A 25,477-nucleotide genomic window follows, 5' to 3' on the forward strand; every position below is an offset into this window, starting at 1 on the left:
CCTAAAGCAAATATTGTTCCCTCCTTTTTATCTTACCAAGATTTCCATATCTTTTCTTTTGAAAGAAAGATAACCAGTTTAAGAAGTGCCACAGGCTGGGCGCAGTGGCTCACACCTGTAATCCCAGCACTTTGGGAAGCCAAGGTGGGAGGATCACAAGGTCAGGAGATCAAGGGCACCCTAACAAACATGATGAAACCCCATCTCTACCAAAAATACAAAAATTATCTGGACATAGTGATGCGTGCCTGCAATCCCAGCTACTTGGGAGGCTGAGGCAGGAGAATCACTTGAATCAGAGTCAAAGGTGGAGTTATAGGTTGCAGTAAGCCAAGATCACGCCACTGAACTCCAGCCTGGCAACAGAGCGAGACTCCGTCTCAAAAAAAAAAAAAAAAGTGCCACCAGATGCCGTGGCTCACGCCTGTAATCCCAGCACTTTGGGAGGCTGAGGTGGGCAGATCACCTGAGGGCAGAAGTTCGAGACCAGCCTGGCTAACATGGTGAAACCCTGTCTCTACTAAAAAAAATACAAAAATTAGCTGGGCATGGTGGCTCGTGCCTGTAGTCCCAGCTACTCGGGAGGCTAAGGCAGAAGAATCGCTGGAACCCGGGAGGCGGAGGTTGCAGTGAGCCAAGATCGTGCCACTGCACTCCAGCCTGGGTGACAGAGTGAGACTCTGTCTCAAAAAAACAAAACAAAAAAAACAGTCTGAGTCTGAGCAACATAGTTAGACCTCTAAAAAAAAAAAAAAAAAAAAAATTCTTCCCGCCTCAGCATCCTGAGTATCTGGGATTACAGGCACACACTGCTGCCCCCAACATGACAAATGTTTTGGAGTTTTTTTTGAACTTCTTATTTATTTATGTGGTCTTGCTGTGTTGCCCAGGCTAGTCTTGAACTCTTTGAGCTCCTGCTTCCGCCTCCAAACAGCTGGAATTACAGGTGTGAGCCACCATGCCCAGCCAACAAGTGAGTTTTTAAAGTAAAAAAGAAGAGGCAGGCCGGTCGCGGTGGCTCACGCTTGTAATCCCAGCACTTTGGGAGGCCGAGGCGGGTGGATCATGAGGTCAGGAGATCGAGACCACGGTGAAACCCCGTCTCTACTAAAAATACAAAAAAAATTAGCCGTGCGTGGTGGCGGGCGCCTGTAGTCCCAGCTTCTCAGGAGGCTGAGGCAGGAGAATGGCGTGAACCCGGGAGGCGGAGCTTGCAGTGAGCCGAGATCGCTTCACTGCACTCCAGCCTGAGCGACAGAGCGAGACTCCGTCTCAAAAAAAAAAAAAAAAAAAAAGAAGAGGCAGTTTCCAAGTTGTTTACCAAAAGTTTACATTAAAATAACAAACTATAGATTGGCTATACCTACCTTTTTTTTTTTTTTTTTTTTTTTGTGGTGGAGTCTTGTTCTGTCGCCCAGGCTAGAGTACAGTGGTGCAATCTTGGCTCACTGCAACCTCCACCTCCCGGGTTCAAGCGATTCTCCTGCCTCAGTCTCCCGAGTAGCTGGGATTACAGGCACATGCCGCCATGCCCAGCTAATTTTATTATTTTTATTTTATTTATTTATTTATTTATTTATTGAGACAGAGTCTCGCCATTGCCCAGGCTGGAGTGCAGTGGCATGATCGTGGCTCACTGCAGGCTCTGCCTCCCAGGTTCACGCCATTCTCCTGCCTCAGCCTCCTGAGTAGCTGGGACCACAGGCACCCACCACCACGCCTGGCTAATTTTTTGTATTTTTAGTAGAGACAGGGTTTCACCGTGTTAGCCAGGATGGTCTCGATCTCCTGACCTCGTGATCTGCCTGCCTCGGCCTCCCAAATTGCTGGGATTACAGGTGTGAGCCACCGCGCCCAGCCCCAGCTAATTTTTTTTTTTTTTTGTATTTTTAGTAGAGATGGGGTTTCACCATGTTGGCCAGGATGGTCTTGAACTCCAGAGATCAAGTGATCCACCCACCTTGGCCTCCCAAAATGCTGGGATTACAGGCATGAGCCATCGAGCCTGGCCTATACCTTGTGTTTTGTATCACAAGTTCCAGGAACATGAAGATAATGGTTGAGGCAGCTAGTCAGGATCAAAATACTTTTATTTATTTATTTATTTTTGAGACAGGGTCTCACTCTGTTGCCCTTAAGTGTAGTGGTGCGATCTTGGCTCACTGAAGCCTCAACCTCCTGGGCTTTCACAATCCTCCCACCTCAGCACCCCTAGTAGCTAGGACCAATAATTAGCTTGTGCAACACCAAGCCCAGTTAATTATTTTATTATTTATTTAATTTATTTTTTATTTTTTATTTTTGTGTGTGTGTGTGTGTGTGTTGGAGTTTTGCTCTTCTTGCCCAGGCTGGAGCGATCTTGGCTTACCACAACCTCCGCCTCCCAGGTTTAAGTGATTCTCCTGCCTCAGCCTCCCGAGTAGCTGGGATTACAGGCATGCACCACCACGCCCGGCTAATTTTGAATTTTTAGAAGAGACGGGGTTTCTCCATGTTGGTCGGGCTGGTCTTGAACTCCCGACCTTAGGTGATCCACCCGCCTCGGCCTCCCAAAGTGCTGGGATTACAGGCATGAGCCACCGTGCCCAGCCTATTTATTTTTTTGTGGAGACAAGGTCTCACTATGTTACCCAGGCTGGTCTTTAACTCCTGACCTCAAGCTATCCTCCTGCCTTAGCCTCCCAAAGTGGGGAGATTACAGGCGTGAGCCACTATACCTGGCCAAATGCCTTTAAATCAGCGGTCCCCGCCGGGCACGATGGCTCATGCCTGTAATCCCAGCACTTTGGGAGGCCGAGGTAGGCGGATCACGAGGTCAGGAGATCGAGACTATCCTGGCTAACTCGCTGAAACCCCGTCTCTACTAAAAATACGAAAAATTAGCCGGGTGTGGTGGCAGGTGCCTGTAGTCCCATCTACTCAAGAGGCTGAGGCAGGAAAGAATGGCGTGAACCCAGCCGGGCGCGGTGGCTCACGCTTGTAATCCCAGCACTTTGGGAGGCCGAGGCGGGTGGATCACGAGGTCAGGAGATCCAGGCAATCCTGGCTAACACGGTGAAACCCCGTCTCTACTAAAAAATACAAAAAATTAGCCGGGCGTGGTGGCGGGCGCCTGTAGTCCCAGCTACTCCGGCGGCTGAGGCAGGAGAATGGCGTGAACCCCGGGAGGCGGAGCCTGCAGTGAGTGGAGATCGTGCCACTGCACTCCAGCCTGGGCGACAGAGCGAGACTCCGTCTCAAAAAAAAAAAAAAAAGAATGGCGTGAACCCAGGAGGTGGAGCTTGCAGTGAGCGGAGATCCCGCCACTGGACTCCAGCCTGGGTGACAGAGCAAGACTGTCTCAAAAAAAAAGAAAAAAAAAAATCAGCGGTCCCTAACCTTTTTGGCATCGGGTTTCGTGGAAGACAATTTTTTTACAGGGTGGGGGGAATAGGATGAAACTGTTTCACTTCAGATCATCAGGCATTAGTTAGATTCTCATAAGGAGTGTGCAACATAGATCCCTCACATGCGCAGTTCACAATAGGATTTGTGCTCCTATGAGAATCTAAAGCCCTGCTGATCTCACAGGAGGCAGAGCTCAGGCAGTAATATGCCCCTGCCGCTCACCTCCTACTGTGTGGCTGGTTCCTAGCAGGGCATGGACTGTACCACAACCATACCGGTCTGTGGCCCAGGGGATGGAGACCCCTGCTTTAACAATAGCCTTTGGGCCAGGTGAGGTGGCTCATGCCTGAAATCCCAGCACTTTGGGAGGTGGAGGCAGGATGATGGCTTGAGCACAGGAGTTTGAGACCAGCCTGGGCAACATGGCAAGACCCCATCTTTAAAAAAAAATTTTTTTTTTTTTGAGACGGAGTCTCGCTCTTGTCCCCCTGGCTGGAGTGCAGTGGCATGGTCTCAGCTCACTGCAGCCTCCGTCTCTTGACAGTTCACAGGTTCAAGCAATTCTCCTGCCTCAGCCTCCCAAGTAGCTGGGATACAGGCGCCTGCCACCACGACTGGCTAATTTTTGTATTTTTTAGTAGAGATGGGGTTTCACCATGTTGGCCAGGCTGGTCTCAAACTCCTGACCTCAGGTGATCCACCCACCTTGGCCTCTCAAAGTGCTGGGACTGCACTTTGGCCACTGCACCCGGCCAAAAAAACTTATTTTTTAAATTAGCTGGATGTGGCGGCATGTAACTGTAGTCCCAGCTACTCGGGAGGCTGAGGCAGAAGGATTGCTTGAGCCTAGGAAGTCAAGGCTGCAGGTAACTGTGTTTGCACCGGTGCATCCCAGCCTGGGCTATAGAGGGAGACCCTGTCTCAAATAAACAAAATAACACAAAACAAAAATACATAAAATGAAATAGACTTTGGACATGTGTGTGAGGGGTGCATAACTGAAGTCCTGTCCTCACCTCCTTGGGCCTGATGAATGTTGCATACCTCACATAGCTCAGACTGCTCTGAACTGTTTTCCTTTTCTCACAGTAATCTTTCTAATGTGCCCATGGCAATCTGTGCATATCATACATAGCACCCCCCATGCTGCACTGCATTTATGTGTCTATTTCCTCTCAGCCTCTGAAGTGCCATTGAGAATGAGCCATTCATTCATTCATTCATTCATTTTTTCATTCAAAAAATTTATTGAGTGCCTCCTATGTGACAGGCCCTGTGCTAATATCAGGGATACAGTAGTAAATGAGACAGAAATAAGTGGTCCTTGCCCTTGTGGAGCTTACATTCTGTCTCTTTCTGAGACAGAAACAGATAAAAACAAGTAGTTAGTAGATAATATTGTTACAAGTTTTGGTGAGTACCAGTGAAAGTGACTAAAAAGGTGCCTAATACTGAAAATGTTAGGGCAGGATACAATTTTATTTTAATTATATATTTGTTTATTTTGGGGTCAGGGTCTTGCTCTGTCACCCAGGCTAGAGTACAGTGGTGCAATCATGGCTCACTGCAGCCTCAAACTCCCGGGCTCAAGCAATCCCACCTCCCACCTCAGCCTCCCAAGTAGCTGGCACTACAGTTCTTGAACTCCTGACCTCGTGATCCACCCGCCTCGGCCTCCCAAAGTGTTGGGATTACAGGCGTGAGCCACCGTGCCCAGCCCACACCCAGCTAATTTTTGTTTTTTGGTTTTTGTTTTTTTGAGACAGGGTCTCACTCTGTTGCTGAGGCTGAAGTGCAGTGGCACAATCTCAGCTCACTGCAACCTCCGCCTCCCAAGTTCAAGCAAGTGTCCTGCCTCAGCCTCCCGAGTAGCTGGGATTATAGGCGCGTGCCACCAGGCCCGGTCGATGTTTGTATTTTTTTTAGCAGAGACGGGGTTTCGCCATGTTGGCCAGGCTGGTCTCAAAACCATGACCTCAGATGATCCACTCGCCTTGGCCTCCCAAAGTGCTGGGATTACAGGTGTGAGCCACCATGCCCGGCCTTAATTTTTATATATATATTTTTTGAGACGGAGTCTTACTTTGTCGCCCAGCCTAGAGTGCAGTGGCACAATCTCAGCTCACTGCAACCTCTGCCACCTGGGTTCAAGCGATTGTCTTGCCTCAGCCTCCTGAGTAGCTGGGATTACACCTGCCACTGTGCCCGGCTAATTTTGTATTTTTTTTTTTTTTTTTTTTTTTTTTTTTTTTGAGATGGAGTATCGCTCTGTCGCCCAGGCTGGAGTGCAGTGGCTCAATCTTGGCTCACTGCAAGCTCCGCCTCCCGGGTTCACGCCATTCTCCTGCCTCAGCCTCTCCGAGTAGCTGGGACTACAGGCGCCCGCCACCACGCCCGGCTAATTTTTTGTATTTTTTAGTAGAGACGGGGTTTCACCGTGGTCTCGATCTCCTGACCTCGTGATCCGCCCGCCTTGGCCTCCCAAAGTGCTGGGATTACAAGCGTGAGCCACCGCGCCCGGCCTAATTTTGTATTTTTAGTAGAGATGGGGTTTCACCATCTTGGTCAGGCTGGTCTTGAACTCCTGACCTCGTGATCCACCCACCTTGGCCTTCCAAAGTGCTGGGAATACAAGCGTGAGCCACCGCACCCGGCCTAATTTTTGTATTTTTTTTATAGAGATGGAGTTTCACTATGTTGTCCAGGCTGGTTTCAAACTCCTGGACTCCCACCTCGACCTTCCAAAGTTCTGAGATTACAATGTGTCAATTCTTGACCATTCTTGACCACGGGGCTTGATCATTAAGTATGGAATGAATAATCAATTCATTTCACAGCTTTTTGGTCTTTCTTAGACTTCAATGATGCTGCTTCTTCCCCTCTGTCAATTCAAATTCAAACCATGCTTCAACACTTAGCACAAGCTCCATTTCTCCAGTAAACCTTATCAATCAAAACATTCTGAGCAAAGAGAGCAGCAAGATCAAAGGCCCAGGAAATAAATCAAATTAGAGTAAGAAAACTCCCAAGTAGTTCAGTGCAACTGGGTCATAAAATTTGAGGGAGACAATGGTTAAAGGAAAGACGGAAAGGATTGACTATGGTCACAATCATTCAGTAAACATTTATTAAGTATCTACAATGTGCTAGTTATTGGGCATGTACACATGGTCCTCGTTTTCATGTGTTCACAGTCAAGGGCAAAAAGAGACAACTGGGCTGGGCAAGTGGCTCATGCTTATAATCCCAGTGCTTTGGGAGGCTGATATGGGAGGATTATTTGAGGTTCTGAGGTCAAGACCACTACCAAATATTAAAAAATTAGCTGGACATGGTGGCATATACCTGTAGTCCTAGCTACTTGGAAGGATCACTTGAGCCCAGGTATCCCAAGCTGCAGTGAGCTACAACTGCACTGCAGCCTGGGTGACAGTGAGATCCTGTCTCTAAAATAATAGTAATAAATTTAAAAATAAAAGTAAAACAAAAGAAGAGACAACTGATAATCAGAAATTGTAAAAAGCACTAAAAGGAAAATGGATGATATAAAAGAAACCTTTTAGAAAACATATCAGCCAGGCCGGGCGTGGTGGGTCACGCCTGTTATCCTAGCACTTGGGGAGGCTAAGGTGGGCTGATTGCCTGAGTTCGGAATCCAAGACCAGCCTGGGGAACATGGTGAAACCCTGTCTCTACTAAAATACAAAAAATTGGCAGGGCGCGGTGGCTCACGCCTGTAATCCCAGCACTTTGGGAGGCCGAGGCGGGCGGATCACGAGGTCAGGAGATCGAGACCATGGTGAAACCCCGTCTCTACTAAAAATACAAAAAAAATTAGCTGGGCGCAGTGGCGGGCGCCTGTAGTCCCAGCTACTCGGGAGGCTGAGGCGAGAGAATGGCGTGAACCTGGGAGGTGGAGCTTGTAGTGAGCCGAGATTGCGCCACTGCACTCCAGCCTGGGCGACAGAGTGAGACTCCGTCTCAAAAAAAAAAAAAAACAAAAAAAACAAAAAATTAGCCCGGCGACGTGGTGTGCTCCTGTAGTCCCAGCTACTCGGGAGGCTGAGGCATGAGAATTGCTTGAACCCCGGAGGCGGAGGAGGTTGCAGTAAGCTGAGATCTCGCCACTGCACTCCAGCCTGGGCGACAGAGCAAGACTCTGTCTCAAAAAAAAAAAAACAAATAAAAAATAAAAAGAAAAGAAAGGAAAAGAGAAAAGAAAATAAAGGAGGGAGGGTGGGAGGGAAGGAAGGGAGGGAGGGAGGGAAGGAGAAAGAAAGAGAAAACATAACGGCCTGGGCGCGGTGGTTCACGCCTGTAATCCCAGCACTTTGAAAGGCAGAGGAGGGCAGATCACTTGAGGACAGGGGTTCAAGACCAGTCTGGCCAACATGGTGGCCTACTCTACTAAAAATGCAAAAATTAGCCAGGTGTGGTGGTGTGTGGCTATAATCCCAGCTACTCCGGAGGCTGAGGCAGGAGAATCACTTGAACTTGGGAGGTGGAAGTTGCAGTAAGCTGAGATCTTGCACTGCACTCCAGCCTGGGTGACAGAGCAAGACTCCATCTCAAAAAAAAAAAAAAAGCAAAAGAAAACATATCTAAATATGTTTAGAGAACATATTTTAGGCCTTTAGTGAAGACCTTGGCCAGGCGCAGTGGCTCAAGCCTGTAATCCTAGCACTTTGGGAGGCCAAGGTGGGAGGATCACTTGAGTCCAGGAATTTGAGACCAGCCTGGGCAACGTGGTGAAATCCCATCTCTACAAAAAATTAGTCGAGTGTGTGGTGCATGCCTGTGATCCCAGCTAGCCAGGAAGCTGGGGTGGGAGGATGGTTTGAGTCCAGAGGTGATATTTATGCTGAGAGGTGAAAGATGAAAAGGAGAAAAAGCCAAGAAAGCACATTCCAAATGGAACAAACAGCTTGGGTGAAGTCCCAGAGTTAGGAAAGAACTTAATACAACCAAGGAACGGAAAAAAGGCTGATGTTGCTGGAGCTCAGGGAACCAGGGGTGGAGTAGCAAGAAAAATGATGGGGGCCAGGCAGTGGCCGATGCCTGTAATCCCAGCACTTTCGAAGGCCGTGGCCGGCAGATTCCTTGCGCTCAGGAGTTTGAAACCAGCCTGGGCAACATGGCGAAAGTCTACACAAAGATACAGAAATTGGCCAGGCATGGTGGTGCGCGTGTGTAGTCTCAATTACTGAGGAGGCTGAGGTGTGATTCCACCACTGTATTCCACCCCAGGCGACAGAGCGAGAACTTGCCCCTCTTCTCCCACAAAAAAGACGGAATAGCCGGGCAAGGTGGCTCCTCCCTGTAATCCCAGCAGTTTTGGAGGCTGAGGTGAGCTGATCACTTGAGGTCAGGAGTTTGAGACCAGCCTAGCCAACATGGTGAAACCTCGTCTTTACTAAAAATACAAAGATTAGCCGGGTGTGGTGGCACGCGCCTGTAGTCCCAGCTACTTTACTCGGGAGGCTGAGGCAAGAGAATCACTTGAATCTGGGAGGCGGAGGTTGCAGTGATCTGAGATTGCACCACTGCACTCCAGCCTGGGCGACAGAGCAAGACTCTGTCTCAAAAAAAAAAAAAAAAAAAAAAAAAGAAAAGAAAGATGGAATAGCAAGTGAAGGGCCATATTGATCATGACTTTATGGAAGTTGAAGTTTGTATTTAGTTTTAAGTACAATTGGAAGACACTGATGAGTTTTTAAAAGGAAGTGACATGATATAATTTCTATTTTAGAAAACTAATTCTGGCAGCTGTGAGGAAAATGAATTGAAAATGGACACACCACTCTTGTGAAACTTCCTTAAAAAGCTATTGCATAGCCGGGTGCGGTGGCTCACGCTTGTAATCCCAGCACTTTGGGAGGCCGAGGCAGGTGGATCATGAGGTCAGGAGATCAAGACCATCCTGGCTAACACGGTGAAACCCCGTCTCTACTAAAAAATACAAAAAATTAGCCGGGCGTGGTGGCGGGCGCCTGTAGTCCCAGCTACTTGGCAGGCTGAGGCAGGAGAATCACTTGAACCTGGGAGGCGGAGCTTGCAGTGAGCCGAGATTGTGCTACTGCACTCTGGCCTGCGCGACAGAGTGAGACTCTGTCCCAAAAATAAATAAATAAATAAATAAATAAATAAATAAATAAATAAATAATAAAAAATAAAAAAAGCTATTGCATAAACTGACCTGCACTGTTTGAAGTCAGAATAGTGATTAATGTTGGGGGCAGGGAGTTACGAGAGGGCAGCATGAGGGGAGATTCTGAAGGTGCAGGAAATGTTCTGCTTATTTTCTGGGAGCTGACTACATGAGTATGTTTGGTTTGTTAGTATTCAAGCTTTACACTTGGGATATGTAAATTTTTCCTTATGTATATTGTACTTCAATACAAATTTTTAGACTGGGCACGGTGGCTCACCCCTGTAATCCCAGCATTTTGGGAGACTGAGGAGGGCAGATCACTTGAGGCCAGAGTTCGAGACCAGCCTGGCCAACATGGTGAAACTCTGTCTCTACTAAAAATACCAAAATTGGCCTGGTGTGTTGGCGCATGCCTGTAATCCCAGCTACTTGGGAAGCCGAGGCACAAGAATCAATTGAACCAGGAGGTGGAGGTTGCAGTAAGCTGAGATCGACCCACTGCACTCTAGCCTGGGCAACAGAGGGACACTCTCTCTCTCTTAAAAAAAAAAATATATATATATATATATACACACATATGTATACATATGTATACATATATATACATATGTATACGTATATACACATATATACGTATACGTATGTATACATATATACATATACGTATGTATACATATATACATATACGTATGTATACATATATACATATACGTATGTATACATATATACATATACGTATGTATACATATATAGATATATGTATACATGCATACATATATATGTACTATATATGTACTATATATACTATATATGTATGCATGTATACATATATACTATATATGTATGCATATGTATATGTATATACATATATACTATATATGTATACGTATATACATGTATATATGTATATACGTATACATATATAGTATATATACGTATATATACATGCATATGTGTATATATACATACAATATACATATATGTATATATATACATATATGTATACGTATATGTGTATATATATACATATATGTATATATATGTGTGTATATATATGTATATATATGTGTGTATATATATGTATATATATAGTAATAGTTGAGTTTAGATGATCCTGCATTAGAAAATAAAATGAAACATGTAACGGTTATTACTGGAATAAGTGACAAAATTTAAAGATGGAATTTGTATACTAGTATTGAATCACGATTAAATTTCCTTAATTTCATAATTAGGCTGTGCTTATATAAGAGGTAGTCCTTGATCTTAGTAGATACACACCAAAGTATTTAGGGAGATGTGTGATTGGTTTTCAAATGGTTTTGCAAAATAATATGTAAATACACAGGTAAAGATAAACTTGGCAAAATAGTAACACTAAGTGAATCTAGGTGAAGAGTATATGGGCATTCATTATATTATTCTTGCAACATTTGTTTTAAATTTTTAATATTTTAAAAATAGGCCGGGCGCAGTGGCTCAAGCCTGTAATCCCAGCATTTCGGGAGGCCAAGGTGGGCAGGTCACTGGAGGTCAGGAGTTTGAGACCAGCCTAGGCAACATGAGGAAACCCCATCTCTAGTGAAAATACAAAAATTAGCCAGGTGTGACGGCACCTGCCTGTAATCCCAGCTCCTCAGGAGGCTGAGGCATGAGAATCGCTTGAGCCTGGGAGACGGAGGCTGCAGGGAGCTGAGATCGTGCCACTGCACTCCAGCCTGGGCGACAGAGCGAGACTACGCCAAAAATAAATAAATAAATAAAAATAAAAATAACTAAATTACTTGAAATCGTAATAAGCTAAGTAATAATTAAAAACTGGAGAAAAGCCATAATAATAATTCGGGAACAAGATGATGTGACGGGCTAAACCTGGCAGTGAAGACACAAAAAAATGAATAAATTCAAGGTATGTTTTGGAGGTAGAACTGACAAGGTTTGTTAACTGATAAGGTGTAGCAAATAAAGAAAAAGGGAGGAATAACTGTTGTAAACAAACAACCTGACCAAAAGGGCCAAACTCGCTCCGCCCTTCCCGTTATGCACCCACGCGAAGGAAGTGAGGAAAAGAAAGTAACGGCCTAACTGTCGGCAGGCTTCCGTTCCAGCGTCGCGAAGAGGCCGTAAATCAGAGAAACCCGTTTGGCCCCTCCCCTAATGGGCGGGACTTGAGACTGTCCGACCAATAGCAAGCGAGTAGTTGAGGGATAATCCAATAGCTCTGGAGTGGGTGGAGTCCTGAGGAATTGGGGTGGGCTGGACTTGGGCCTGGAGTTAGGCATTTCCGCCCACGTGGGAAGCTATACCGTATAGACCCGGCTAGAATCTGAAGTGCAGGAGAGTGCTGGACCCCGAGTGATGGGGCCGGCGCCAGCTGGAGAGCAGCTTCGCGGAGCGACTGGAGAGCCAGAGGTGGGTTGAGCCATCGGGGAGGAACAGAGGCTCAATGTGCGCTGCCTTGGCTGCAGGGCCCGAGATGGCGTGGCCTGACAGCTTGCCGGTGAAACCCATGCCGGCGGCCCATTCTGGAGGATGTTTCCAGCCTGTGGCACTGAGACAGGGCTTGCTAGGGGAAATGGAACCTGGCAGTATTTGGTTAGAAGCAGTGAAGCCAGTAGAGCCTCTGCTCCCTTCCGGAGCTCTGCACCTGAAAGGTGAAGAGACCCACACTTGGGTCGTTTCCTTTACTTGGTCCTCCTTGACGATAAGCGGGGTCTCCCTCCCTCCACAGAATTTGTGTCCAGTTCTGTGCTCCCCACTGTAGCGGAGGGCATACGGTGCCTCTCCTGGAGCGCTCCAGTAAGGCTCTCTGGGATAAGAGGGATCGTGGAGGGGATGGGCCCACGGCTGTAGGGGAAAAGGTTTGGGATCCTGCACGCTTGCCTTTGAAGCCTACTCATAGTACGGGTGTACCAGTTGTGGAACCTCGAGTGAATAGTGGGACTTCAAGTGTCTTCAAGAATTATTTTGAGGATTTAATGACTTGCTAAATGTATCCTCTGGGGTGCAGTCGGTTCTAGCTCCTTCCATCAGTGAGTACTTAGTATATACTGAGGCAGTCAGGGCTTCCTAGAGGAGGTGGAACCTGGCAGGATTTGGTTGGAGCGAGAATGGAAAAGACATTTGAGAAGTCCCAGGCCTATATCAGCAGAAGAGGAAACTTCCTGAAAATACAAGGGGCCTGGGCATTACTTAGGGCAGGGCTCAGTCAGCTTCTTCTTCTTCTTTTTTTTTTTTTTTTGAAACAGTCTTGCTCTGTTGCCCAGGCTAGAATGCAATGGCACGATCTCGGCTCACTTCAGCCTCTGCCTCCTGGGTTCAAGTGATTTTCCTGCCTCAGTCTCCCAAGTAGCTGAGATTACAGGCATGTGCCACCACACCCGGCTAATTTTTGTATTTTTAATAGAGACAGGGTTTCCCCATGTTGGCCAGGCTGATTTCGAACTCCTGACTTCAGCTGATCCACCCAGCTCCACCTCCCAAACTGCTGGGATTACAGGCGTCAGCCACCGTGTCCAGCCTGGGCCCAGTCAGCTTCTATCCCTACCAGTTCCAAACAGAGCTCCATGCTTGTGGTGTCAGGTAGACACGAGAACTCTTAACTCAAGGAATTTTCGGCTCAGCACTCAGTGATGTTCCTCCAAGTAATGATTCTCCTGAGTTTTACAAAATCTGACTCCTATTCAAAAGAGGGGCGGAGCAGGTGAAGCTTTTACCTACAACCTATCATGGTGGCACTTTAGGCGGCAGATACTAGATACCTATTACCTCACAATGGCTTCTCCCTCACTGGCCACAGGTGATGGAACTAGCCCTGGAAGGCACAGGCAAAGAGGGGAAGAAGGCATCCTCCAGGAAGCGTACATTGGCTCAACCTCCAGCGAAGGGCCTCCTGCAGCCAGTGAAGCTCAGCAGGGCAGAATTGTACAAGGAGCCTACCAATGAGGAACTTAATTGCCTTCGGGAGACTGAGATCTTGTTCCACTCCAGCTTGCTTCGTTTACAGGTACTGTTGAGTGTCTGCGGCTTTTGTTCAAGGGGTGTACCTGGGACCCTGAGGCTGATGGACTGTCTTCTACCCTCTCTTACAGGTAGAGGAGCTACTAAAGGAAGTAAGGCTGTCAGAGAAGAAGAAGGATCGGATTGATGCCTTCCTACGGGAGGTCAACCAGCGGGTCGTGAGGGTGTCCTCAGTCTCTGAGACAGAAGTAAGCAAGTGGCCTGGGGAACTGGGAAGCCCAAGAGAGACCTCCAGTGGGGGTGTATCAAACAGGGGCCTTGCTGTTACTCTTTTTAAGGGTTGGGGTACAGGGAGCTCATTCTCACAGCAAGGAAGCTTAGCTGGGAGCGTGGTCATTTGTGTATTCATTCAGCAAGTACTTGCATGCCTTGCAGTATTTGTGTTCTTAGGATATATCAGTAAACAATAGCCTATGCTCTAATGTCGAGGTTATAGTTAATAGATAAGCATGACAGGTAAACTCTATGGCAATGTTAGAATGTGTTAAATACTGGAAAAAGGAAAAAGTAGGACAAGCAATGTAAAGGGATTGGGAGTATTAGAGGATGGGAGTGGTTTACAAGTTTAAAGGGGGTGTTCACAAAGTAGGCCTTATTGAAGTGACATTTGTGTAAAGACTTGAAGTAGGTGAGTCAGCTATATAGATATCTAAGGGAATAAAAGCATTCCAGGAAGGGGGAACAGCCAGTACAAAGGCACAAAGGCAGGAATGTTCCAGTTACATTCCTCGGAATGAATGAGGAAGATAGAAGGAGATGAGTTCAGAAAGGTGATGGGGAAAAGTAGCATATCATGCAGGGCATTGTGTCCCGAAATAAGGACTTTGGCTGTTGCTGTGGGTGAGATGGGGAGCCACTGCTGGGTTTTATTTTGCAGAGCAGTGATGCCCTCTAACTTTTAAAAGTTCACTTTTTTTTTTTTTTTTGAGACGAAGTCTTGCTCTTGTCCTCCAGACTAGAGGACAATGGCGCTGGAGTGCAATGGCGTGATCTCAGTTCACTGCAGCCTCCACCTCTCAGGTTCAAGCGATTCTCCTGCCTCAGCCTCCCGAGTAGCTGGGGTTACCACACCTGGCTAATTTTTTTTGTATTTTTAGTAGAGAGGGGGTTTCACCATGTTGGCTAGGCTAGTCTTGAACTCCTGACGTCAGGTAATCTGCTCACCTCAGCCTTTCAAAGTGCTGGGATTACAGGTGTGAGCCACCACGCCCAGCCTAAAAAGTTCACTTTTCCAGCCTTAAAAAGTTTAGTTTTAGAAAAATTTACTCTGGCTGTTGTGTCAAAAGTAGAATGGAGAGGGACAATGATGCGATTAGAGAGACCAGTTAGGAACTAGTCTAGGCACTGAGAAATGGTGGCTCCTCAAACTAGGGAGGAGAGTAGAGAAGTGATCCGTTTCCTTTTTTTTTTTTAAATTTTTTTCCTCTCTCTGTTTTAAAAAAGTTTTCAGAGAAGTGATCCATTTCTGAATACATTTTGGTAGTAAAATGGGTAATTTTTTTGGTATTTTTTGTATTTTTGAGATGGAGTCTTGCTCTGTCACCGAGGCTGTAGTGCAGTGGCGCGATCTCGGCTCACTGCACGCTCCACCTCCCGGGTTCACGCCATTCTCCTGCCTCAGCCTCCCCAGCAGCTGGGACTACAGGCGCCCGCCACCACGCCCGGCTAATTTTTTTTTGTATTTTTAGTAGAGACGGGGTTTCGCCGTGTTAGCCAGGATGGTCTCGATCTCCTGACCTCGTAATCAGCCCACCTCGGCCTCCCAAAGTGCTGGGATTACAGGCGTGAGCCACTGCGCCTGGCTCGTAAAATGGATATTCTTAACAGAGCTAAGTTAAGGTGATTTAAGTGGTTTTGGCTTGAGCAACTCATATGGAGTTGTCTTAGCAAGGAAGACATAGTTATGGGAAGATTGGGAGTTTGGTTTCAAACATATCGATGTGTTAAAATGTCTTCTAGACATAAAGGGTACATGTGAGGAAGGCAGTTGAATGAGTATGTGTCCCTGTCTCTGCTCCCACAGCTCACTGACCAGGCATGGCTCCCAGCTGGGGTTCGAGTGCCCCTCCACCAAGTGCCCTATGCAGTGAAGGGCTGTTTCCGCTTCCTGCCCCCAGCCCAGGTTACTGTTGTGGGCAGCTACCTTCTGGGCACCTGCATCCGGCCAGACATCAATGTGGATGTGGCACTGACCATGCCCAGGGTAAGGTCCAGGGTTTAGGGGATAGAGGCCCACGACCTGACTACCTACAAATCCTGGATCCCTCTTTCTTATCTGCCGCTTGCCAGGGGATTGAAGTCAGAATTCTAAATCAGAAGAGCAGACCATTGCAAGCATCCTGAAGGCAGCTTAGATCGCTCTGGCCAGTTGCTGTCCTTTTGGAGCTTTGCCCGCCTCATATGAGAACTGGGCATAGTGTTGCTAACCGTGGCTTAGGCACTTCTGTCAGCAGAGGAGCCCTGGCTCTCTCACCTTGGCTTCACCTTGGCCCACTTATGTGCCTGGCCTTCTCTTCTCCCCTGGCCCCTCCAGGAAATCCTACAGGACAAGGACGGGCTGAACCAGCGCTACTTCCGCAAGCGTGCCCTCTACCTGGCCCACTTGGCTCACCACCTGGCCCAGGACCCCCTCTTTGGCAGTGTTTGCTTCTCCTACACAAATGGCTGCCACCTGAAACCCTCACTGTTGCTGCGGCCACGTGGTGAGAGGCACACATTGGGCTGAGGGCATAGCATGGGGTGGTAAATCTGGAAGAGGAGGCACAGAAGCACAGAGGCCTCAAGTATGGGGGGACAGGATGGGGAGCCCTCTGGCTCCAAGGGCTCCTGCAGAGTCTCGGCACCTGCTGTCTCTGCCAGGAAAGGATGAGCGCCTGGTCACTGTACGTCTGCATCCGTGCCCTCCACCTGACTTCTTCCGCCCGTGCCGCTTGCTGCCAACCAAGAACAATGTGCGCTCTGCCTGGTACCGAGGGCAGAGTCCTGCAGGGGATGGTGAGCAGGTCCTGGTGTTGAGGTGGAGATGGAGGGAAGAGGTGTGGGGACTTTTCCTCTCATGGCTTCCCTTTTCATCCCACAGGTAGCCCAGAGCCTCCTACCCCCCACTATAACACATGGATCCTGCAAGATACAGTTCTTGAGTCCCATTTGCAGCTCCTGTCAACCATTCTGGGTTCAGCCCAGGGTCTGAAGGATGGCGTGGCACTTCTGAAGGTCTGGCTGCGGCAGCGGGAGCTGGACAAGGTGAGTTGGGGGTGGCCCAGCCTCCCTACCTGAGCGCCTGTGTGATGGGCAGGCTCTGACCTCAGGCCTCTCCCTGTCTCTTTCAGGGCCAGGGTGGGTTTACTGGGTTCATTGTCTCCATGCTGGTTGTCTTCCTGGTGTCTACACGCAAGATCCATACCACCATGAGTGGCTACCAGGTCCTGAGAAGCGTCTTGCAGTTTCTGGGTGAGGCAACTAGGTGGGGAAAGGCCAGGGGCTCCACTCCTCCTGGGAATCCTCTCATCCCAGTAGGGGTCTTTTGGTGTTTTGCCATCAGACAGATGAGCAAACTGAATCGGCTGAGGGAGGGTGTCATTAGGGCTGGGTCCCCAGAAGAGGATACCTTCTAATATACTCGTGGTTCACTTCAGCCACTACAGACCTGACAGTCAACGGGATCAGTTTATGTCTCAGCTCAGATCCCTCTTTGGTGAGTTGGGGAAGGGCCAGGTCTATGCCAGGAGGCCTGCAAGTAAGGTGCCAATCCTGACCTTCTCTCTACACCCCCCAAGCCTGCCCTGGCTGACTTCCACCAGGCCTTCTCCGTTGTCTTCCTGGACTCCTCAGGCCGTCTCAACCTCTGTGCTGATGTCACTGCCTCTACTTACCACCAGGTACCAATGGGCCCCCAATCTGTGTTCCCCTGATGTCTCAGCCCAGACTCTGTCCCTTTTGCAAGTACCAGAACCCCAGAAACTCCTCTTCAAAGAGCTAAGTTTAGGGCATGTCTCCTGGTCTAAGCCCTTGGATCAATGAAGGGCACAGGGATGGTCCCTTCTGTGGCTCCAGGTGCAGCATGAAGCACGGCTATCTATGATGTTGCTGGACAGCAGGGCTGACGACGGGTTCCAGCTGCTGTTGATGACTCCCAAACCCATGATCCGGGCTTTCGACCATGTCCTGCAGTGAGTTTAGGGGTGACAGGGTATGTTGGCGGGTCCTGTCTCTTTGGGGCTACAGTTGTGGGGCAAAGGTCTTCAGACAGGTGCTCAGTTCATTCAGGGAGGAGGTGGTACTAGGGGCCAGCAACCTGATTACCCCTCTTTGGCCCTCTGTACCCCACCAGTCTCCGTCCACTGAGTCGCCTGCAGGCAGCGTGCCACCGGCTGAAGCTCTGGCCAGAGCTGCAGGACAATGGTGGGGACTATGTCTCAGCTGCTTTGGGCCCCCTGACCACCATCCTGGAGCAGGGCCTGGGGACTCGGCTAAACCTGCTGGCTCACTCTCGACCCCCAGTCCCAGAGGTGAGGTGTTTGGGGAGTTTGGGTCTGAGTTGGGCTGGATCCAGGGTCCCAAGAGACACAAAGGACATACCATTCCTCCAGCTAGGCGTTTCTAGCTAGCTAGAAAGTAGGTTTCTAGGCCAGGCTGGAGGATTGGAGGACTGAGCTCAGCCTTTTGAAATCCTGCAGTGGGACATCAGCCAAGATCCACCAAAGCACAAAGACTCTGGGACCCTGACCCTGGGACTCCTTCTCCGGCCTGAGGGACTGACCAGCGTCCTTGAGCTGGGTCCAGAGGCAGACCAGCCTGAGGTGAGGGAACCCAGCATGCACACTGGAAGGAATGGGGCGGCTCATCCTCGTGCCACCTGGACTGAAGCTTGTCGGGGAGGGTCCACAGAGCCCTTCCTTCCCCAGCTCTACTACCACCCTTGCCTCCTCAGGCTGCTAAATTCCGCCAGTTCTGGGGATCCCGCTCGGAGCTTCGGCGTTTCCAGGACGGAGCCATTCGGGAAGCTGTGGTCTGGGAGGCAGCTTCTATGTCCCAGAAGCGCCTTATTCCCCACCAGGTGGTCACCCACCTCTTGGCACTGTGAGTGTTGGCATCTGGATTCCAGGAGTCAGTGTGGGCTGGGGAGTCTTTACAGGGGTCTGACCCAGGCAGTTGAGCGAGAACATAGCCCCAAATTTTCTCACTGTGTCTCTGCCTCTTTTTCAGCCATGCTGACATCCCAGAAACCTGTGTCCACTATGTGGGGGGCCCCCTGGATGCACTTATCCAAGGCCTGAAAGAGGTAAGTGTCTTGGGGTCAAGGCTAGTGATTGTAGAGTAATCAATCTGTGGGGAGAGAGTCCTCTCCGCCTCAGCCAGCTTGCACTTCCTGGCATGTCCAGCAGGCGGCGGTGCTGGCTCTGCTGCAGCCTGAGCTGGGGCAGAATCCAGGTGAAGCTGGCCTTCTGTAGGGTCCAGCCTCCTGACCGTCTTCTCCCTCTCAGACCTCCAGCACAGGCGAGGAGGCCCTGGCAGTGGCAGTACGTTGCTACGACGACCTCAGTCGCCTACTGTGGGGGCTGGAGGGTCTCCCACTGACCGTGTCTGCTGTTCAGGGAGCTCACCCAGTGCTGCGCTACACAGAGGTGAGGTGCAACGGCGCAGGTGACCTTTCTGCTTAGCGGCCCCACCTCTGCTCCAGTCACCCAGTATTCCCTGCTTCCAACTCCTGACTCTGGGCACTCCCTCCCAGTCCCAGGCCCCTTCCTCAGCCCCTCTTCTTCCACAGGTGTTCCCACCAACTCCAGTCCATCCAGCCTCCTCCTTCTATGAGCCTCTGCGGGAGCGGTCCTCACTGCTGCCCCGGCTCGATAAGCCCTGTCCGGCCTACGTGGAGCCCATGACCGGTAAGAGGGCCCTTGGGAGGGAGTGGGAGGGATAGTTCCAGCTCCAGGCCACAGTATGAGACCTCTGACTCTTCTTCTTTCTCAGTGGTTTGTCACCTGGAGGGCAGTGGCCAGTGGCCACAGGACGCTGAGGCCGTGCAGCGGGTCCGAGCTGCCTTCCAGCTGCGCCTGGCAGAGCTGTTGACACAACAGCATGGTCTGCAGTGCCGTGCCACTGCCACGCACACGGATGTCCTTAAGGTTCGGCTGGTGCAGGCAGATATGTCCCCAGGGAGGGGGGGCACCAGGGATGTCAGGGCGTGGAAGAAGACACCCCTGTGGGTACCTCGCTGGGGAATAGGGCTGTAGGCCACAGAGTACTCCTGGGGTCCTGGGCTGGCACATCCTTCTCTTTCCGTACCTTCTTCCAACAGGATGGATTTGTGTTTCGGATTCGCGTGGCCTATCAGCGGGAGCCCCAGATCCTGAAGGAGGTGCAGAGCCCAGAGGGGATGATCTCGCTGAGGGACACACCTGCCTCCCTCTGCCTTGAGAGAGACACAAAGCAGTTGCCGCTGCTCACCAGTGCCCTGCACGGGTAAGGCCACTGACACAGCTTCTCCCTGTCTGTAGGACCCCTCCTGCCTCCATTCTCCTCGCCTAGCCACCTGCCTCTCTGGGGGCCAGATGGTATCATAGTTAGGGGTATGAGTTCTGGAGTCAGGCAAGTTCTGGAATCCTGGCTCTGCCACTTACTGACTGTGACCCTATGGTCAGATTTTCCTCCTTGGTCCCTATATTTCTCATCTGTAAAATGGAAATAACACTAGGGTCAACTTCTTGGTGCATTCGTGAAGAGAATATGAGATTATACATGTAACCTATTATCACTGGCCTTGGGTAGGGGCTGGATGAACAGTGGTGGTGGGGCCCTGAGTCTCACTGACACTCCCCTTCTCTCCCCAGACTGCAGCAGCAGCACCCAGCCTTCTCTGGTGTGGCACGTCTGGCCAAGCGGTGGGTGCGTGCCCAGCTTCTTGGTGAGGGTTTCACTGATGAGAGCCTGGATCTGGTGGCCGCTGCCCTTTTCCTGCACCCTGAGCCCTTCACCCCTCCGAGGTGATTCCCACCACTTTTTCCCTAGCTGAGAAGTTCCCTTGCGGCCAGCTATCATCCTTCGTGCTGCACCCTAAGTCTACATGGGAATGGGTGGTTGAGCAAGTGGTAGAAGGGGTTCTAAGATGCCCTGCCCTGCCAGTCCACACCAGGGGGTCTGAGCTCCATAGCCTGAGGGAAGCCTGGGGATATGTGGCTGGGCCCTGGATTCTTTGCTTACTCCAGCCCTTTAGTTCCCCCCAGGTTGGCTTCCTTCGATTCCTTTTCTTGGTATCAACTTTCGATTGGAAGAACAACCCCCTCATTGTCAACCTCAATAATGAGCTCACTGGTAAGTGGTAGAACGGGTCAGACTGCTGGAAGAACAGCCCTTTATGGATTGTAGGCAAGGGTTTCCCTGGCAGTGTTAGGTTTTCTCTGTGCCTCCCCAGCCCCAGATGTCTAAGCCTGACATGAAGAAGAGGTCCAGGTGAACAGCCTGACCATTATGACATGGTTTGCTCTTAATTGTCAGAGACAGAATGATAGGGTGGTAAGCAAGCTACCTGGCGGGGGGCTGTGGAAGGAAGAGGAGAATAGAAGGGGCATCCTGAATACCAGGTAAGAAGTATTAGGGCACGGAGCTAGGAAGTGTAGCATAGATACTCAGACCTCTTGGTGGGGGGTGGGAATGGTGATTTCTGGTTGTAACATGAGGCGCTCGGTCTCTGCAGAGAGCAGGGTGTCAGATTCCTAATTCCCCAGGTGTGTGGAAGCCCATGGTGGGAGGGGGCCAGGGGCAAGACTCAGCTTGTGCAGGCCCGGAAAACCAGACTGGGGGTGCCAAGCAGTGGAAAATTCTGCCTCTGGGCTGAGGTTGGGAGATTCATGCCCCACCCAGTTGAGGCAAATGCGATGTCCCTTTCGTCACCTTTGCCACTTGGTGGGGGGGAGCGTTGAAAAATGCCTGTGATGAGCAGCTGTTGGGGGCACCGTAGGAGGGCCTGGGGGAGTAGAGGGTGTCTTACAGGGAGGGGCAGGCTGACCCAGGACTCTTGTCTCCAGTGGAGGAGCAGGTGGAGATCCGCAGTGGCTTCCTGGCAGCTCGGGCACAGCTCCCCGTCATGGTCATTGTTACCCCCCAAGACCGCAAAAACTCTGTGTGGACACAGGATGGACCCTCAGCCCAGGTTCAACCCCATACCTGCCCCGTAATGTGTGGTTTTCTTCCCAAGGAAAAAGCAGGCCCAGCCTGACCTGGGAGAGACCCACTGTCAGTTCCAGTCTGATGTGTCTGTACCCCGCAGATCCTGCAGCAGCTTGTGGTCCTGGCAGCTAAAGCCCTGCCCATGTTAGAGAAGCAGCTCATGGATCCCCAGGGACCTGGGGACATCAGGGTAAGCTTCTGACCAGCAGTGACTCCAGGGCCTCTGGGGATTCTGTCTTTGGAAGTTCAGCATTCAGGGATCTCACAGGAGACCAGGTCCCCTTGTTAGGTGAGACTGAACGGAGGAGGTGTTGAAGCTGCTGTGGTGCCTGGGGAACCTGGGTTCCATCTGGGTCTCCTGTTTCTAGCCTGTGCTCCTCCTGCCGGGCTGTGCAACAGCTGCTTCCTCTGTGGGTCTCGGTGTTTCAGTCTTCAAATGGGCAGGTGGGCCCATAGTGGGTGGTCAGATGAAAGGGAAGGAGGAAACCAAGGTGGGCGTGTGGAGAGGTTTGTGGTCCAGTTCCTCAGTCAAGGGGGTCCTGCTGACCCCTCCTTCTCCCCTTCCTTAGACAGTGTTCCGGCCACCCTTGGACATTTACGATGTGCTGATTCGCCTGTCTCCTCGCCATATCCCGCGGCACCGCCAGGCTGTGGACTCGCCAGCTGCCTCCTTCTGCCGGGGCCTGCTCAGCCAGCCAGGGCCCTCATCCCTGATGCCCGTGCTGGGCTATGATCCTCCTCAGCTCTATCTGACGCAGCTCAGGGTTGGTCCTAAACAGCTGAATGACCCTGGGGAGGGGACTTCCAGGTGAAGCCGAGGCTGTGGAGGAGCTCTTAAATGCCTGCCTATAATCTTCTCTGTTCTGTCCCTTTCTAGGAGGCCTTTGGGGATCTGGCCCTTTTCTTCTATGACCAGCATGGTGGAGAGGTGATTGGTGTCCTCTGGAAGCCCACCAGCTTCCAGCCCCAGCCCTTCAAGGTGTGCTGGCTGGTGACAGCTGTGTTCCTGAGTGTGTGCATGTGGTTCCGTGTGGGCATGCATGTCTGTGTGTAGACTGTCCTATGGGCAAACCCATGTCAGGTGCGGAGTATATGGGCTTGTGCTTCTATCCCCACCACCCCCACTCTGTACCCAGCTTGGTGTCTCTAGGTGTGCCATTGTGACACTCAACCCACATCTCTTCTCTGATTTCCCCAGGCCTCCAGCACAAAGGGGTGCATGGTGATGTCTCGAGGTGGGGAGCTGGTAATGGTGCCCAATGTAGAAGCAATCCTGGAGGACTTTGCTGTGCTGGGTGAAGGCCTGGTGCAGACTGTGGAGGCCCGAAGTGAGAGGTGGACTGTGTGATCCCAGCCCTGGAGCAAGCTGTAGATGGACAGCAGGACATTGGACCTCTAGAGCAAGATGTCAGTAGGATGACCTCCACCCTCCTTGGACATGAATCCTCCATGGAGGGCCTGCTGGCTGAACACGCTGAATCATCTCCAACAAAACCCAGCCCCAACTTTCTCTCTGATGCTCCAGCATTGGGGCAGGGGCATGGTGGCCCGTGTAGTCTCCTGGGCCTGACCATCCCAGAAGAGGAGTGGGAGCCGGCTCAGAGAAGGAACTGAACCCAGGAGATCCATCCACCTATTAGCCCTGGGCCTGGACCTCCCCGTGATTTCCCACTCCTTTCTTAGTCTTCTTCCAGAAACAGAGAAGGGGATGTGTGCCTGGGAGAGGCTCTGTCTCCTTCCTACTGCCAGGACCTGTGCCTAGACTTAGCATGCCCTTCACTGCAGCGTCAGGCCTTTAGATGGAACCCAGAGAAAATGTGGCCCTTCTAAGAGTCACATCACCGACACTGAGCAGTGGAAAGGGGCTATATGTGTATGAATAGACCACATTGAAGGAGCACAATGCCCTCCTGTGTTGATGCCACTTCCCAGGGTGGAGACAGTGGAAAAGAACCGAGGACAGGAAAGGATTGGGTAGGTGAAGGAGTCGGGGGACTGGTAGTCACCCAATCTTGGAGAGGTGCAAAACGCACTGGGGGCTACCCGTTAGCTGTATCTGCCCTGGCTGTTTGCCCATTCATGTCACAAACTGCCACTACTATGTACCTGCAGTGGGGTTGCAGAGATGGGGGAGACTCAAGTCTTGCTCCCCAGGAGCTCCCAGGGCCCAAGGAGGAGAATGCTGCCTCCTTTCAGTCTGGTCTACACCCCCTTTCTGGCAGCCTCTCCGCTTCCTGTAATTCTGGCTATTTTTCCAGACTCAGCTCAAATAGTGCCCCTCCTTAAGCCCATCCCTCGCCCCCAGCCTGAGGTGATCTTTCCCTCCTCTGAACTATTAGAGCAGTTACTGTCTGTTCAGTTTTCTTGGCAGGCACACACAGTGGCATAAATTCTATTGTTTTGAACTCTGATTTAAAATTAAATTGCAGCTGGGTGTGGTGGCTCATGCTTGTAATCCCAACACTTAGGGAGTCAGGAGAATCACTTGAGCTCAGGAGTTCTAGACCAATCTGGGCAACAGCAAGACCCCATCTCTTTTAAATAAAAAGTTAAATTGCTTAATTTCCCCCGTATTCCTGGCCTGTCTGCCCCTTTCACATAATTTTAACCTGGTTTCCTGTATGTAAACTCCTTGAGGGCAAGGAACACGTTTGAACATAGACTTCTTCATGTCCTTCCTAGCACCTATTACAGTGGGCCATCCAGCACAGGCAGATGGAGGGCAGAGAAGCCCACTGGAAGATTGCAGAGTAAAGGGAATCCATTTGTGAACTCTGCCTGCAACAAGTGGGTGGTGACGGTGAAAGAGAAAGCCTAAGGGATTATAGAGTTGATGTTTATTGAGTGCCTAATAGGTGCCAGGCGGGGTTAGGTGGTGGTATCCGGATCTTATGTGTGGAAACTTGTCGTACAGTCATACGAGCCGTATGGAGTAGGTACTTTTATTTACCTTCATTTTCTGAGTGAGAGAACAGGCTCAGCGCAGGGGCCCGTTGTGTGAGGAACTTTGATGCCTGGCTAGCAAGCTCCATCCTCAAGATGAGAAGCTGCATGTGGGAACTCTGGCCTCCAATTCTGTCTCAACTGTTGGTCTTTGTGAATCACTGCTTGCCTCTACTGTCACTGCCATGGAGCAGCTCAGCCCAAGGTTGAAATTAGAATAGGGAGGGAATAAATTGGCTCGCTGTGTGAGCTGGAGTCCACATCTCTCCCACTGCTATTCATTCTTGAGCTTCAAGCATCAATGTGCCAGGCTTTATTTTCAGGGAGTGAAATGTAATCCCATCCCTTGTGGAGCCCTGTGGTCCATGGTGACGCTTGGCTCTTCCTCTTGCCTCCCTTGGTCCCTTGGACTATTTCTCCACAGTCCCTCCATGGGCTCCTGGGAGGGCCAGGGGTTGCTGGAAGCCTAGCAGGAAGCCTTATGTGTGAGCAAGTGTACACAGGATAATGGTTAAGCATCCTCATGGATGTGCCTGCCTTGGGGGGTCTCTGCCCTTAACTTTGCAGGTGTGGCAGATCACCTGTTTCATCCCCAGGTCAGTTACCTGTAGCTTCAGGCCCTTCACAAACCCAGCTCTCGATTATCCCCATGGGGGAGGGGGTGGAATCTGCCCCCAGGCAGGACTATGGCAGGTGGCTCTAAGAGGTGCAGTTACCAGTCCCAATGGGAAATGAGCCCTGGCCCTGCCACCTCATGTGGCCCTGTGCAAATCACTTACCTTTGCTGGGCTCAGTCTTCCAACCCATAGA

The 25,477-nt window shown here is 50.4% G+C and overlaps 1 protein-coding gene across 2 annotated transcripts; it reads left to right on the forward strand.

Annotated features, from left to right (window-relative positions):
- The first annotated feature begins 11,782 nt into the window (after positions 1 to 11,782).
- NOL6 (nucleolar protein 6) lies at positions 11,783 to 24,297 on the forward strand. 2 transcript variants are annotated; one of them, XM_030817577.1, is made up of 26 exons: positions 11,783 to 11,950; positions 13,338 to 13,544; positions 13,630 to 13,746; positions 15,582 to 15,761; positions 16,092 to 16,260; positions 16,418 to 16,552; positions 16,638 to 16,801; positions 16,888 to 17,008; positions 17,194 to 17,252; positions 17,335 to 17,436; positions 17,612 to 17,727; positions 17,889 to 18,066; positions 18,235 to 18,357; positions 18,489 to 18,637; positions 18,764 to 18,839; positions 19,042 to 19,182; positions 19,326 to 19,443; positions 19,529 to 19,683; positions 19,857 to 20,020; positions 20,389 to 20,541; positions 20,772 to 20,869; positions 21,583 to 21,707; positions 21,825 to 21,914; positions 22,294 to 22,488; positions 22,602 to 22,703; positions 22,923 to 24,297. In XM_030817577.1, the coding sequence occupies exons 1-26, from the start codon at positions 11,897 to 11,899 to the stop codon at positions 23,070 to 23,072; spliced, it is 3,441 nt and encodes a 1,146-aa protein (XP_030673437.1). In that variant the 5' UTR covers positions 11,783 to 11,896; the 3' UTR covers positions 23,073 to 24,297. The 2 variants fall into 2 exon arrangements, with proteins under 2 accessions (XP_030673437.1, XP_030673438.1); XM_030817578.1 differs by lacking the exon at positions 15,582 to 15,761 and having other exon boundaries at positions 11,819 to 11,950.
- Positions 24,298 to 25,477: the final 1,180 nt, after the last annotated feature.

Source organism: Nomascus leucogenys, chromosome 8 (assembly GCF_006542625.1).
Source record: "Nomascus leucogenys isolate Asia chromosome 8, Asia_NLE_v1, whole genome shotgun sequence".
In the NCBI taxonomy this organism is placed as follows: domain Eukaryota; kingdom Metazoa; phylum Chordata; class Mammalia; order Primates; family Hylobatidae; genus Nomascus; species Nomascus leucogenys.